Raw genomic sequence first — 14157 nt, 5'->3', positions numbered from 1 at the left:
TATCAGAATTAGTGACTCAAAGGATACTTCTCAGATCATCAAAGTCACTTTTCCTCCAGAGAAGTGGAAAAGAAAAAATAAACAACATTGGACTCTCTGAGAAGAAGGAGGGGTATGTCTGAATCCCAGACCTTGACTTTTTAAAATCTTAGACTCTTCTGATGCAGTCTCTCCATAGTGTTAATAGAGATTCACATGGCTATTTACCTATCTCTCCCTGTCCTTAATACAAGAGCCATACCCCGTGGTGAACACGGGTTCCCTTATTAACTCCCTGCAGTCTAAAATCATGGCAAGCAGTTCTTTGTTTATTCATTTCTACTTAGGAAGTTGGAAGGCTTGGTTCACATACTTTGAACCTGTGCTCACTTTCTACTAAGTTTCTTTCCAAAACCTTATTGATCAAACTTTTATTAAGATTTTTTTTTTACATGCAAGGCACTGTGCTAGCATTATATTCAATTTACAATTTAGTGCAAAACGAAAGCTGGTAAATGACTCATAATAATTCATCATAATTAAGCACATTCTACCTGTAAAAATAAAGGACATTCAGGAGTACATAGAAATTGGTCTGATAAATGGGGTTTTACCATTAGAGATTTTAACTAAACTACCTTAAGTATTAAAAAAGATGTAATACATTAAAGTTTATTTGTAAAGAGGAAAACTAAAGGAATATTATAAACTAAAATTAAAAGACTAACAAACATTCTTTTTTAGAATAGCCACATTATAATGTTTGTTGGAACATAAAAGAAGAAAACTTTTACTGCCAGATGTAACAATCTCTGAATGACTTAAACATTAGTTTGAATGTTAATTAAAACAATAGAAAATATTGACAATGTAAGTTTAATATTCGGCAAAAAATGTAAATCCCTGTATTATCATATGTATTTATGTAGGAAAGAGCAATACTGTTCTGAAGAAAAATAAAAAACAAAAATCCTCCAGCTCTCATTATAGAAATGAAAATGTTGACTGATGAAAGCCATTTCAGAGATAAACTGAGTGGTTTACAGTGCAAATAACACTGTCTTTTATTAAATTATTATTGGGATTTGGGAACTAGGAATTGTTTACTTCAATTTTCATGTGAGGTAGATGCGAGTATTTATATTTTTTTAGAGGCATAGAGAGTGGGAGTAATTTTCCTAAGTTCTCACAGAAAATACAGGCTTGAGATGAGATTTGAAGTCAGACTGTCTACCTAATATCAGGACACATTAGAATTATAAAATCATGAAATATTGGAATATATTTAAAGATTATTTAATATTCCCATTCATCACTTGCCACGTCCTTCAACAACATCTCCAAAATGACTATACGATCTGTTCTAACGTTTCTGACTACAAATAAATCAAGGTATGTTTGACTGTTAGAATAGTCTTGGTTGTGAAACCATATATTTGATTCTACAGTTTCCAGCAATTAACTTTAACACACTCCTTTCAAAATATACACAATTAGTCCATCAACTCTTTTATATAGCAATATGTTGAATATTTGGATGTATACATCACATTGCACATGTATTTTTACTATATTAGCTAATTAATCCAATTATTTTAGTCATCTTTCAAATGACAAGATTTCTTTTTTCTTTTCAGAAACTATCTCATTTTCCTTTATCCCATATAAAATGTTGTTCTCTAAACTGAAAACACTAATTCAATTGTTGCTGAAATGTAAAGAATCTTTTTCCTATACCTACTTGATGTCTTCTCAAATGAAAACTAAAGATATATGTGCCTTTTGAAAAAAACATATAACACCATTGGCCATTATTGAAGTTGGACTAAAATTTCAATTATTATTAATTTATGCTCACTAATTCACATAACCTCCACCTTTATATTCTACAGAAAACACACACAAAATACATGATTATAAAAAGTGATCAATTAGAATACAGCTAGTATTTGTCTTCCCAGTCCCTTCTTACATTTGGGAAATAGTGAGTAGTTTTCTTACCTCTACCAGTTCAACCATGAAGAGCAATAGAGGTAGACCAGTTATAGCCTATGGCGTCTCTGACCAGAGTGGAGCAATCCATGAAATAAATAAAAGGAGGGGATGCATCCTCACTCTTGGAACATCTACTGATATAAAGAGTACTACCTGCCAAGCAATTATGTGGGGTAGTAGAAATGGGTAAAGAAAATTGAAGCACAGAGAAGTGATTTTATATGGAAACACACTGTATGGATAGTTATCCAGTTTTGGGCTATTTTGAGTTGGAATTCTAGCAAGAAAAATAGCCAATAAAACTAAGTAGTTTTATTTTATATATATATATATATATATATATATATATATATATATATATATATAGATAGATAGATATAGATATACACTAAGATGTATATTGAAAAATATTTATTTTTCCTTATTCTAAGTCAAATGGAAATGTGTTCTTTGTGCCATTTGATACATCTGACATTAATAGAGTATATAGAATATAAAACAGAAAAACAGAGTTCTCAAAAACCACCTTCCTTCAAACATGTAAAAATTAAAAAAAAAATGGTGCTCTTTTGAAAACTTACAAACTACCTTAATTTTAAAGTCTTTCATGTCAGTAATTCCTCTTTTGATCCAGCAGAAGCACTGTATAACTCAGAGAAACAGAAGCAAAAGATATTCTTGCATTACATTACCTCTGGTAATGGCTAAAATAATAACACCCATAGAGTACTCCCAACACTCATACACATGCACACACACATAGATCAGCAGGAAAGTTCACTAGTTTTCTCTTTTTGAAAATTTAACAGGATAATGGAGAATGGAAATCATTCCATAGTGACTGAGTTCATCCTGGCTGGATTAACAGACAAACCAGAGCTCCAGCTGCCCCTCTTCATTCTCTTCCTGGGAATCTATGTGCTCACAGTCATGGGGAACCTGGGCATGATCACTCTAATTGCACACAGCTCTCACCTGCACACTCCCATGTATTATTTTCTCAGCAATCTGTCCTTCATTGACATGTGTCATTCCACTGTCATAACTCCCAAAATGCTGGTGAACTTTGTGATGAAGAAGAACATCATCTCCTACCCTGAATGCATGACGCAGCTCTACTTCTTCTCTGTTTTTGCCATCTCAGAGTGTCACATGTTGGCTGTAATGGCATATGACCGCTATGTTGCCATCTGTAGTCCCTTGCTCTACAGTGTCATCATGTCTCATCACCTCTGCTTCTGGCTCACAGCCGGAGTTTACATTTTGGGTATCATTGGGTCTACAATTCACACAGTCTTCATGTTGAGACTTCTCTTATGCAAGACTAATGTGATAAATCATTATTTCTGTGATCTCTTTACACTGTTGGAGCTATCCTGTTCCAGCATCTACATCAATGAGTTATTGGTTCTTTTCTTAAGTGCCTTTAACATTTTGACTCCTGCCTTAACCATCCTTGGTTCCTACATCTTCATTATAGCCAGCATCCTGCGCATTCGCTCCACTGAGGGCAGAGCCAAAGCCTTCAGCACTTGCAGCTCCCACATCTCTGCTGTTGCTCTCTTCTTTGGATCTGCTGCATTTATGTACCTACAGCCATCAGCAGTCAGCTCAATGGACCAAGGAAAAGTGTCCTCTGTGTTTTATACAACTGTTGTGCCCATGCTGAACCCCCTGATCTATAGCTTGAGGAATAAGGATGTCAAATCAGCCCTGAAGAAATGCTGGATAGGTGAGCATGTTCGCGAATAAAATCAATGTGTTATTATCATATAGAAATAGGTCTTCAGTTTGCCTAGCCTGTAATTCAATGGGTTTATTTTTCAAGCTTTGAAATATTAGTCATGCTTTCCATACATTTCTTATGTAACATATCTCCAAAATTACCCTCTCTTACTCTGTCTTTAGACATATATTGTATTAAGTCTATGTGAAGAAATATAAAGGATAAGATCAAAAGATACTTGAGGCTTCAAAGGGATGTGGCTTTATATTTTAATAATAGTAGAGTAGTGATGATGATAGTGGTGGACATAGTGGTAACATATGCTATTGAAATTTTATTAAATATCAAAAACTGTGCCTATAATTTTAAATGGATACTTCATTGAATATTTACTGTAATTCTTCAGAGAAGTGCTTATTTTTTTGGTACTAGTGATTGAACCCAGGTGCATTTAACCACTGAGCCAATCCCCAGCCCTTTTTATAGTTAATTTAGAGATAGGATCTTGCTTCATTGCTTAGAGCCCTACTAAGTTGCTAAGGCTAGCTTTTTACTTGTGATCCTCCTGACTCAGCTTCCATAGCTGCTAGGATTACAGTTGTGCACCTAGCAACAATTCCCCTTTACAACAAGAAATAATCAAATGTATGATATGTCAAGATCACTGTATTGTCTTGAGCAACTAATAAAAAATAAATAAATAAATTGAAGCTCATTATTTGACTGAATACCCCGGGTCTCAAATAGAAAATAATTGAGCTTAGAGAGCTTGTTCCCAGACTTATGATGTTACTCTAAATAATATTTGGTCTACATAACTAATGGTGGGTCTAGAGCCTTTTAAGAATTCCTTCCTACATTTCAAACATCCCCTATTTCTCTATATCACTGTTTCTGTCTTCCAGATAATTTCCATGATATTTTCACCTAATATAATGAAAATAATAAAAATACTTTGAGCCCCTACTGATGAAAGAAAAATAGAACAAAACTATGAGTGCTTTGTTGCCATCTCTAGACCCTTGTTTACATATCTTGTTTACATATGAGATATGTTCAACATATCTTATTGGAACTCCTTCTCCCTGATTTTAGGGGTATTTAGTATATATGTAGTTTATTAGCTCAAAGTCTGCATGATTAAGGTTAATTTTTTCAAGTTTGATGTCATCAACCATTATTTCTGTACTTCATTATTTCTCCCTAAGTCTCTCCCAATTTAATACCTGTGTCAACAAAAGGCTGATTCTGTTTTGGTTTACTTAACATCATTGTTCAAATCCTAACCATCCTTCGCTGAATATCTTCATCATTGCCAGCATCCTCCTTTATTGGTCCACTAGGACATGTCCAAAGCCTGTACCTCCTGCAGCTCTTACATGCTGGTGCCTGTGGTCTTTGTGAATCTGCATCTATCATTGTTTAGCTCTATGAATCAAGGAAATGGATATTATGTGCTTTATGCTATTATTTTTCCCATGCTGAACCTCCTTCATTCTACAGCTTGAGGAATAAAGATGTTAAGGTTGCATGAAAAGAACAAAAAATCTTTATTATGAACAGAAATAACAGAAAGGTGATTTATTCACCCTGTCACTATATTTTGAGTGGATCTATTTCATCTTAGTGCATCTATCAACATTTTGATGGGATTTTACTGCCACTTTTTATCCCCCCATGACCAATTTATGCCATTTTCCATGTGAGCTTTTATCTTACAAGTATCACTAAGGCACAGATTAGAAGAAATACTAAGAATGATATGGACAAATAAACTAATTAAAAGCAACCCAATCACTTTACTTCTGTTCTTCTGTGCAGTTGTTTTAAATTCAGTTCAATTCTAAGCCATAATAATAAAAATATCATCTTCCACCAGTGATTACAAATGTTTTTAATCTCTCCATATAAAAAATATAGCTATATGGCAGTTGTAATCACTAGTTTGTTCACAATTTTAGCCTGCCCTATGCCTCCATATATATAATTTGTTATTCATAATATTTTTTTCTTTCTGAAATGACCTAATCAGAACTTTAAAGTTTGAGTTTCAGATATAAACATGCTGTGCTTGTGTTATCCAACATACTCCCTGCACTGCCTTTGTTCTTCCAGTGTATGCGTGCCTTCTTGTTGTCCAATTGTGCTTGATTTTAGTCTCAGGAAGTCTCCTGTACATATAGTACATGATCACACCCTCAGAACCTGAAATAATCCAGTAGATTCAAAAAATTTTTCTTGTTTCTTCTTATGAAATATTTATAGGAAAACTATATATATATATATATATATATATATATATATATATATCCATTGATTAATATCCATAAATGTCACATTAACAAAATAGCCATATATGTTTCACCTCTGCTATATTAAATTTGGAAGAATTGTTCAAGGATACAAAAGGTGATGGTGGCATTTTGATCTATTGGAATATTTACTATAACTATTATACCCCAAGATAATGAGTAAAAATTTGTACCAGAATCTGTCTTAGAAAAACATAATTTTCAAGGCCATAGGGTTTTAAAGTTACTTCCTCAGGAAATTCATCTTTGAAAGTCAACTTTTGCCACGTTGTCCTATGTTGTCTCAAAAAAATGGCTGTTTCGTTTTAGATTGTACTGCTTGTGACAATCATATGATCATTTGAATGTTTGCTCTTTATATTTCGCTTTGTTTCAATGGATTTTAAACACCAATGAGACAAGGATTCCTCTGCTTTCCCATGTCATGTTGTCTCAGACAGCCTCTCATTTGAGCCGACATGAGGCATAGTTTTATTACTGTGATATCTGAGACCCAGCTTGCATTGAGGTTGTTTCACTTCAAATCTATGAAGCTTTTCACTTTCACTCTGGAAATTTCTCCCCACTCCTGGTGCCCACTTTGTCTTTGTACGTGTCAACCCATGAAATTCTTGCCCTTGTGGTTTTCCCTACCCTGCAGACTGGAGACTGTGTAAGAACAGTGCATCTTTCCTGTCCCTCTGGGAAAGCATCTTGGAAAACAGCACCTCTGATCTCAGGAAGAGGGGGCTTCCTTGTATCCCCATGGCCCATAGCAGCACCTCATGCCACATTGCAATGTTAACTTTTCTTTTTTTTTTCTTTTTTTTTTTTATTGGTTGTTCAAAACCCTACAAAGCTCTTGACATATCATATTTCATACATTAGCATACATTAGCTTCAAGTGAGTTATGAACTCCCTTTTTTACCCCAAGTAGAGATTGCAGAATCACATGGGTTACACATCCACATTTTTACATAATACCATACTAGTAACTGTTGTATTCTGCTGCCTTTCCTATCCTCTACTATCCCCCCTCCCCTCCCCTCCCATCTTCTCTCTCTACCCCTTCTACTGTAATTCATTTCTCACCTTGTTTGTTTTCCCATTCCACTTACAACCTCTTATATGTAATTTAGTTAACTTTTCTTTCCTCTAAAAATCTGTAGACACTATTTTAAAAAATCAACAGATTAAGGTACCACATTACACAATAATTTCAAGCATTTCAAGTAAATTCAGTTTTTAAAATATTGCAATTATTGTCTCAAAATTATGTTTATGAATATTTTGTATAAGAATATTAAGTATAAATTTATTTTCAAATAACTTAATCTTCAGATGGACACAAAGAAATTTCTGTAATACACACATTTTTATTTTTCCTCAATATTTCTCTTTTATTTCCAGAAGAAACAGAAGTCATCATCATTCATCAATTAGCTCCTTAAGAACTCCTGACATGTTTATGGCAATGTTGACCAGATGCTTTTATTTAGTTATTTATTAAAAATCTTGCAAATTTCTTCATTTTTTTTTTCTTTTTGTATTACTGGGTATCAAACTCAGGGCTTTGTGCATATGAGACAGACAAATGTTCTATCACTGAGCTACACTCCAGCCCTATCATTCCTATCTTATGAATAAATTATGATATTTAATATGGTTAATTAAAATCAGTGAAAATAAAAACATGCAAATCTTGCTTAGTTTATTTGGTTGCTAGGACTGTTAACAAACTGTTATACACTGAGTAACTTAAAACAACTGAAACTTTTTTTTTTTTTTAGTACTCAAAACTACAATTCTGGAATTAAGTATCAGATAGGGCCCTGAAGGAAACTTTGTTCTATGTCTCTTTCTTAGCTTCTGGAGATTATTCTTAATCCACCTAGTTTCCTTTTATATATATAATAATTATTATTATATGTTATGATAGTGATCATGATGTCACAGTTACAGTAATTGTTATTGAGATGTTTTGAAATGTCAAACATTGTGTCCATGATAATTGAATGCATTATTCTACCTCTATGTAATATTTACACTTAGTAATATTATACTGCAATCATTCGTTTTGTAAAATCAAAACTTAGAAAGTTTTGTGCGCAGGGTTCCGAACACAATAAGCAATCAAGCTTCATAACCAAGCCTGGAAGTTTGGCTCTATTAGCTGTGATTTTACTTACAGTGTGTTCTGACCCAGGGAATTGTGGGCTCATCTTAGGATTCCCCAGGCACTCCCTTCTGTGCATTGAGCCTTCTTATTTCCCTGCAGGATGGTATTGCTGTCCTTTGAATATCTTTATGCTATTTTTCTTTTATTTTTAGGTCAAATTGAAGCAATCTAAATCTTTCATATCTGTTCTGATCAAAGCAAAATAGACAAAAAAGATCTTTTTATAACATAAACACAAACATAAATTGTAATAGATGATTGCAACCTTATGCATGAAGATATCACACACAAAATTGTCTGATCAGGATATGAGTAATGACAAGCAGTTTATGAGTCAACTGCTCCTAAGTCCCACAGATGCTTCTAAATTACAGCATGTCCATGTGGTTCATGTTCATTTGTCTCATAATTTTCATGAGAAAATATCAACAATTTTCTCTGATCATATGTGTGTGTATGTGTGTGTGTATATATATAAATATATATTCATACTTAAATGCAAATTACAGTTGATTATCATATTAATTTTAACTTCAACATAATTTTTCTCTTATTTCATTTCTTTTTTGTCTTAGGCATTTAGTATCCTCTAAGTATATAATTTTTAAATTGTGTTTAAGGATATACAACATGTTATTTTAACATAATTATAAGTGAGATAATTATAATCAGGCAAATTAGCATAGCCATCCTCTCAGATACATTATTTTTTTATTTGGAGCAGGTAAGAGAACCTGAAATATACTCTTTTAGCAGATTTTCCAGTATTATTAGCTTTAGTTGTATGTTTTCATCTATTTACCTATGTATACACAGACCCATGCATAAATATGCATCATGAAGTAATATTCACCTCTAAAGGAGGAGATTCTGAAATTTCAACAACATGGATGAACCTGGAGAACAAAATGGTAATAGAGTTAAGTCTGACACAGAGAAATGAATAGTGTATAACCCTACTTTTATGACTTTAAATGGCATCCTAAATACCTGTCTACTATTTCTTCTCAATTCAAACATATTATTGTGAAATAAGTACACATTGGATAAACTCTGTTTTATTTTTCTAGCATAAAACTTGTGTTGTCTTCCATTTATAATATATATATATATTAATTTCTTATTGCTTCTGTAAAAAAACTACAATAAAATTAGTGGCAACATGCATTTATTATCAAACATATGGGTAGGTCAAAAGTTCAAAATAAGCCTCAGTCAGTCGGAGTCAAAGTACTGACAGAGCTGATCCTTTCTGAAATCCTTGACTTTGTCAACTTCAAGAGGCTGCTGAGGTTGCTTGGTTTGCATCTCACCTCCACAAAACTCCAACCTCTTGCTTCTATTGTTCTGTCTCCTACCTACTCTATTCATCTTGCCTCCCTTCTTTTGGACACTTCAGTTACATGTGGCCTACCCAAGTAACCCAGAAAATCCTCTCTCTCAATACCCTTAAAATATTTACACACCAAAGCCCCTTTGACCATTTTCTAATATATTCACAGTTTCTGGAATTGAGACCTGGACATTTCTGTGATAACATTCAGTCTACTAATGTCCATGCTCTGTCCCAAAGATTCATTTCTGTCCAACATGTAAAATGTACTCACCCTTTTACATGATTCCCTAAAATTCAGAAACCCCTCTGCAGCATGAAATCAATCTAAAATGCCATTAATTTTCATATCATATCAAAAGTCCTAAATATCATTAACTAAATCATTTGAATATCATGTATGAAAATCTGAATGTCATTCATTTTCTTTTTTTTTAATTGATTGTTCAAAACATTACAAAGATCATTCATTTTCAAGAAAACTTTCTCTCCATTTATCGATCTGGGGAACTATAAAAAAATTGTTCACTCTCATAACACAGTATGGTGATGCTGGTTAAAAAAATTCACACTCAACCCAGCACCAGCACTCTGTCTCACTTTTTTGCCTTTTACTCTCTTTACGACTCAACCATTAGTCTGCACCCTTGAAACAGTGTGAGTGATAATTAATGTTCTGCTAAAGAATCCCAGAATCTTGCAGCTATTACACTGCAAAGCTAAATCAATTTTCTGAAGTCTGGGTATGGGATTATTAAAAATTCAATTGCTGATTTTATTATGCAGCATAGTAGTCAAGTCTTACTTATTTATATTGTTTTTCTCAGAGCTTCCAATATATGACTGTCTATATAATTTTTTAGATTCATTCACTTCCTTGATTGACATTTAATCCAAACACCTTTTTTTTAAACAACATAAGATTATAAGAAGTAAGAGGAAATGCAGAAGCTAATACCTGATTACTAACCACTTCCTTCAATTATAAAAACTAGAAAACATTCTTTGGATCAACAAGAGCCTAAAACTTAAATATTATCTCAATTTTCTCAATCCAAATATCACAATTCTTATAGAACAATTAAAAACAGATGACTTTTTAAATATTTTTTATTTGTTCTAATCAGTTATTCATGGCAGTAGAATCCATTTTAACACATCATACCTAAATGGAGTATAATTTCTCAATCTTCTGGTTGTACATGATGTAGAGTTACAATGGTTGTGTAATCATATATGCACATAAAGTAATAATGTCTGATTAATTTTACTATCATTTCTAACCTCACACCCCTTCCCCTCCCTTCACTCCCTTCTGTCTAATCCAAAGTACATCTATTCTTTACTAGCCACACCCACCTTATTATGAATTAGTATCCACATATCAGAGACAACATTTGGCCTTTGGTTCTTTGGGATTGGCTTCTTTTGCTTAGCATAATATTCGCTAGCTCCATCCATTTACCAGCAAATGCCATAATTTCATTCTTATTTAAGGCTAACTAATATTCCACTATATTCTCTCTCTCTCTCTCTCTCTCTCTCTCTCTCTCTCTCTCTCTCTCTCCCTCTCTCTCTCTCTCTCTCTCTATATATATATATATATATATATATATATATATTTAAGAAAAATTGTGAGAGATATATATATATATCTCACAATTCCTTTATCCATTCATTTGTTGAAGGACACCTACATTGGTTCCATAGTTTAGCTATTGTGAATTAAGCTGCTATAAACATTGATGTGGCCACATCACTATAGTATGCTGATTTTAAGTCCTTTGGATATAAATCAAAAAGTAGAATTACTAGGGCAAATGGTGGATCTATTCCAAGTTTTCTGATGGGACTCCATACTGCTTTTAAGAATGGTTGCACCAATTTGTAGTTTCACCAGCAAGGTATTAGTGTACCTTCCCCCACCCCCATCCTCATCAACATTTGTTGTAGCTTAGATAATTACAGATAGTTGACATTTGACTGGAGTGAGATGGAATTGTGGTGTAGTTTTAATTTGCATTTTTCTAATTGCTAGAGACGTTGAACATTTTTTCATATATTTGTTGATCAACTGTATTTTTTCTTCTATGAAGTGTATGTTCAGTTAAGACTTTTGAAACAAACACATAAATTACCCTCTTATACATGATATAAAATTAACATTTGTGTGCAAAGAAACAAATGGTTCATTATTTTAAATTTTCTACCCTGATATCAATAAGTTATAACTTGTTAGGATGGTCACTGGTCCTCTAATATCAGCTAATTACACTGTGGCCTATGAACCAATAACATTGAGTAGGAGCTTGTAAGAAATGTAGAATCTCACACCCCACTGAGGTCTGCTGGGCCACAATATACGTTTTAACATATATGTCTCTATGCACAAGTCTTTACCACTAATTGAGAGAGAAAATCCTCTCTCTCGATATCCTTAAAATATTCACACCCCAAAGCCCCTTTGACCATTTTCTAATATATTCACAATTTCTAGAATTGAAACTGTGTAGTATTGCAAGTTCAGACTTGATAGAGAAAATTAAACAACAGGGGAAATATCAATGTCAATTACTTTAGTTTTCAAGAGTTTGATGCCTCAAAAATGTAAATTCTTAGAGACTGTTTGCCTTATGTTATTTGATCCCTGGCATATCTAAACCAAGAAATAACCTTAAGAGCTGGCAACCAGAACTGCCTTGGTAACTGTGAAATTGAGGAGGTTTGCTAATCTGAAACTGGATAAGCAAAAAATGAAAACCTAATATTGGAGATGCTGAGGGTGATGTAGACCAACATTGAAAATAACTATCAACTGAGGACCAGAACCTGCCTTCTCAGCTCTGAAGATTACAGAATGCTGAGAAACTGTGACTCCCAATAGCATTAGTACTGTTTGCAAATAGCAAGTAAAATTTAATAATGAGGCTTTAACAAGAAGAAGGGTGAGTGTGCTTGTCCCACAGCTGGGATTTGAAATTATTAGTTCTGGGAGTAATCACTAAAAATTTATGTGATTTTTAGTGATTAAAAATGCCTCCATTTATGCAGTTATCCAGAGAATAATTTTTATACTTGTCATTTTATTACAAAATATTTTTTGAACTTCCTACAATGTACTAGCCTTGAGGCTTCCTGAGAGTAGAGAAAATTGGTCTGTTATTTATAGCATGCTACAGAGTCTAAAATTGAGCTGTTTAGAAATTAGTTTCTGAGTCTAGTGTGGGAAGTTCCAACCAGTTACAGGGAGTTGGAGAATGTTTCCATGATGATTTAAATTTTAATGAGATTTGAAAAGAAGTAAACATATACTACACAACAGAGAGAAAAATGGTGGTAAGACTGTCTCAATGTCCCAGGAACAGTGAAAAAAAGGTGTCAAATATCAATATATATTTGAAATATAACAGATGTCAAATATAAAATGAGGTAGGACATAGAGGCACTGGTTTAATTTAAGTGATTGCACACATAATATGGAAAGTTGGTGAAAAGTTCAAAGTTGATCATTTCAGGAACAACTATATGAGCCAAGTGTTTAGAGGTACATAGGTAAATTTCAGCAGAATTAAAAACAAAATGTTTATTGAAGCTATTCAACAGAGATTAATTTTTCTCCAAAGGACAGGATAAGAATATAGGTGAATCAGAAACTTTTATAGATTAATAAGTTTACCTATTTAATTCATCTTATTTTTGTTAAAGCTATAAACTCTTTAGGTGACTCTGATGTTGAACTATACGGGAAATTCCTGGATTAATAAAAAAATACTTTGTATTCAAGTGAATCTGTGAATCTGACTGTAGAGCAACAGTCCACATTACCCTGTCTCATCCACAATCAAACTAGAAGATGCCAGGCCATCACTTCTAGGAAATGAGGATGGACTGCATCTGTTCCAGATCCTACTGATGTATTAGATTTGCTCTGATTTGGAACAAGTCAGATGCTAAGATTACATAATATACTGAACCTACATAAGGACCTTAAGTGGAAACAGATTCAAAGTGAAAGGGGTACAGAGCAGGAAGGATATCATTACATCCATCCTGACTTTGTAGATTCCAGTATTTGTAACTGCTTATGAGTCAATACCTTAATTCTATCCCAATGTCATCCTAGGCCAACATTTTCTGTAAATCCTGAGAGACATTCAGAAATAGCCAATTGATACCTTAGGTACTTATCTGGTGTCTTAAATGACTGCGTATCTGTTTAGTAGTAACACACAGTAATTGGCTATTTTCAATTTATCCATATGTGTGAGAGTCTAATATCTTTGCAATATTCAGTCATCAAGTCATGTAGGTCAGTGGTAGAGCGCTTGCCTCACAATGTGTAAGGCACTGGGTTCGATCCTCAGCACCACATAAAAATCAATCAATCAATCAATCAATAAAAATATATTTTAAAAAGAATAAAATAAACTTACTTGAAACTATTCAAATAACAAGCAAATGTATAACTCATAAAATCAGCAAAGTTCAAACTTACTGTGCTTAAACTGATTTATAAAATTGGAGAACTTCCAGAATGAGCAGTCAAGACCAGAATATCCACAACTTAGCTACACTAAGAATGCAAGGACAGAATCACTGTTAAGTCTACAATTTAATTAAGGAAATCATTATTAAGAATTAATGCAATGTATC

The 14157-nt window shown here is 33.3% G+C and overlaps 1 protein-coding gene across 1 annotated transcript; it reads left to right on the top strand.

Moving 5' to 3' along the window:
• The first annotated feature begins 2784 nt into the window (after window positions 1–2784).
• Window positions 2785–5327, top strand: LOC143386907 (olfactory receptor 8G2-like). Its single transcript, XM_076841691.2, has 2 exons — window positions 2785–3706; window positions 5239–5327. The coding sequence occupies exons 1-2, from the start codon at window positions 2788–2790 to the stop codon at window positions 5325–5327; spliced, it is 1008 nt and encodes a 335-aa protein (XP_076697806.2). The 5' UTR covers window positions 2785–2787.
• Window positions 5328–14157: the final 8830 nt, after the last annotated feature.

Source organism: Callospermophilus lateralis, chromosome 2 (assembly GCF_048772815.1).
Source record: "Callospermophilus lateralis isolate mCalLat2 chromosome 2, mCalLat2.hap1, whole genome shotgun sequence".
In the NCBI taxonomy this organism is placed as follows: Eukaryota; Metazoa; Chordata; class Mammalia; order Rodentia; family Sciuridae; genus Callospermophilus; species Callospermophilus lateralis.
Note: the sequence above shows the minus strand (reverse complement) of the source record. Positions and strands in the feature narration are given on the sequence as shown.

Coding starts and splice junctions, on each gene's coding strand:
- LOC143386907 (XM_076841691.2), top strand. CDS start 2,788: ATGGAGAATGGAAATCATTCCATAGTGACTGAGTTCATCCTGGCTGGA. Junction 3,707..5,238: donor CCTGAAGAAATGCTGGATAG/GTGAGCATGTTC, acceptor TTGCATGAAAAG/AACAAAAAATCTTTATTATG.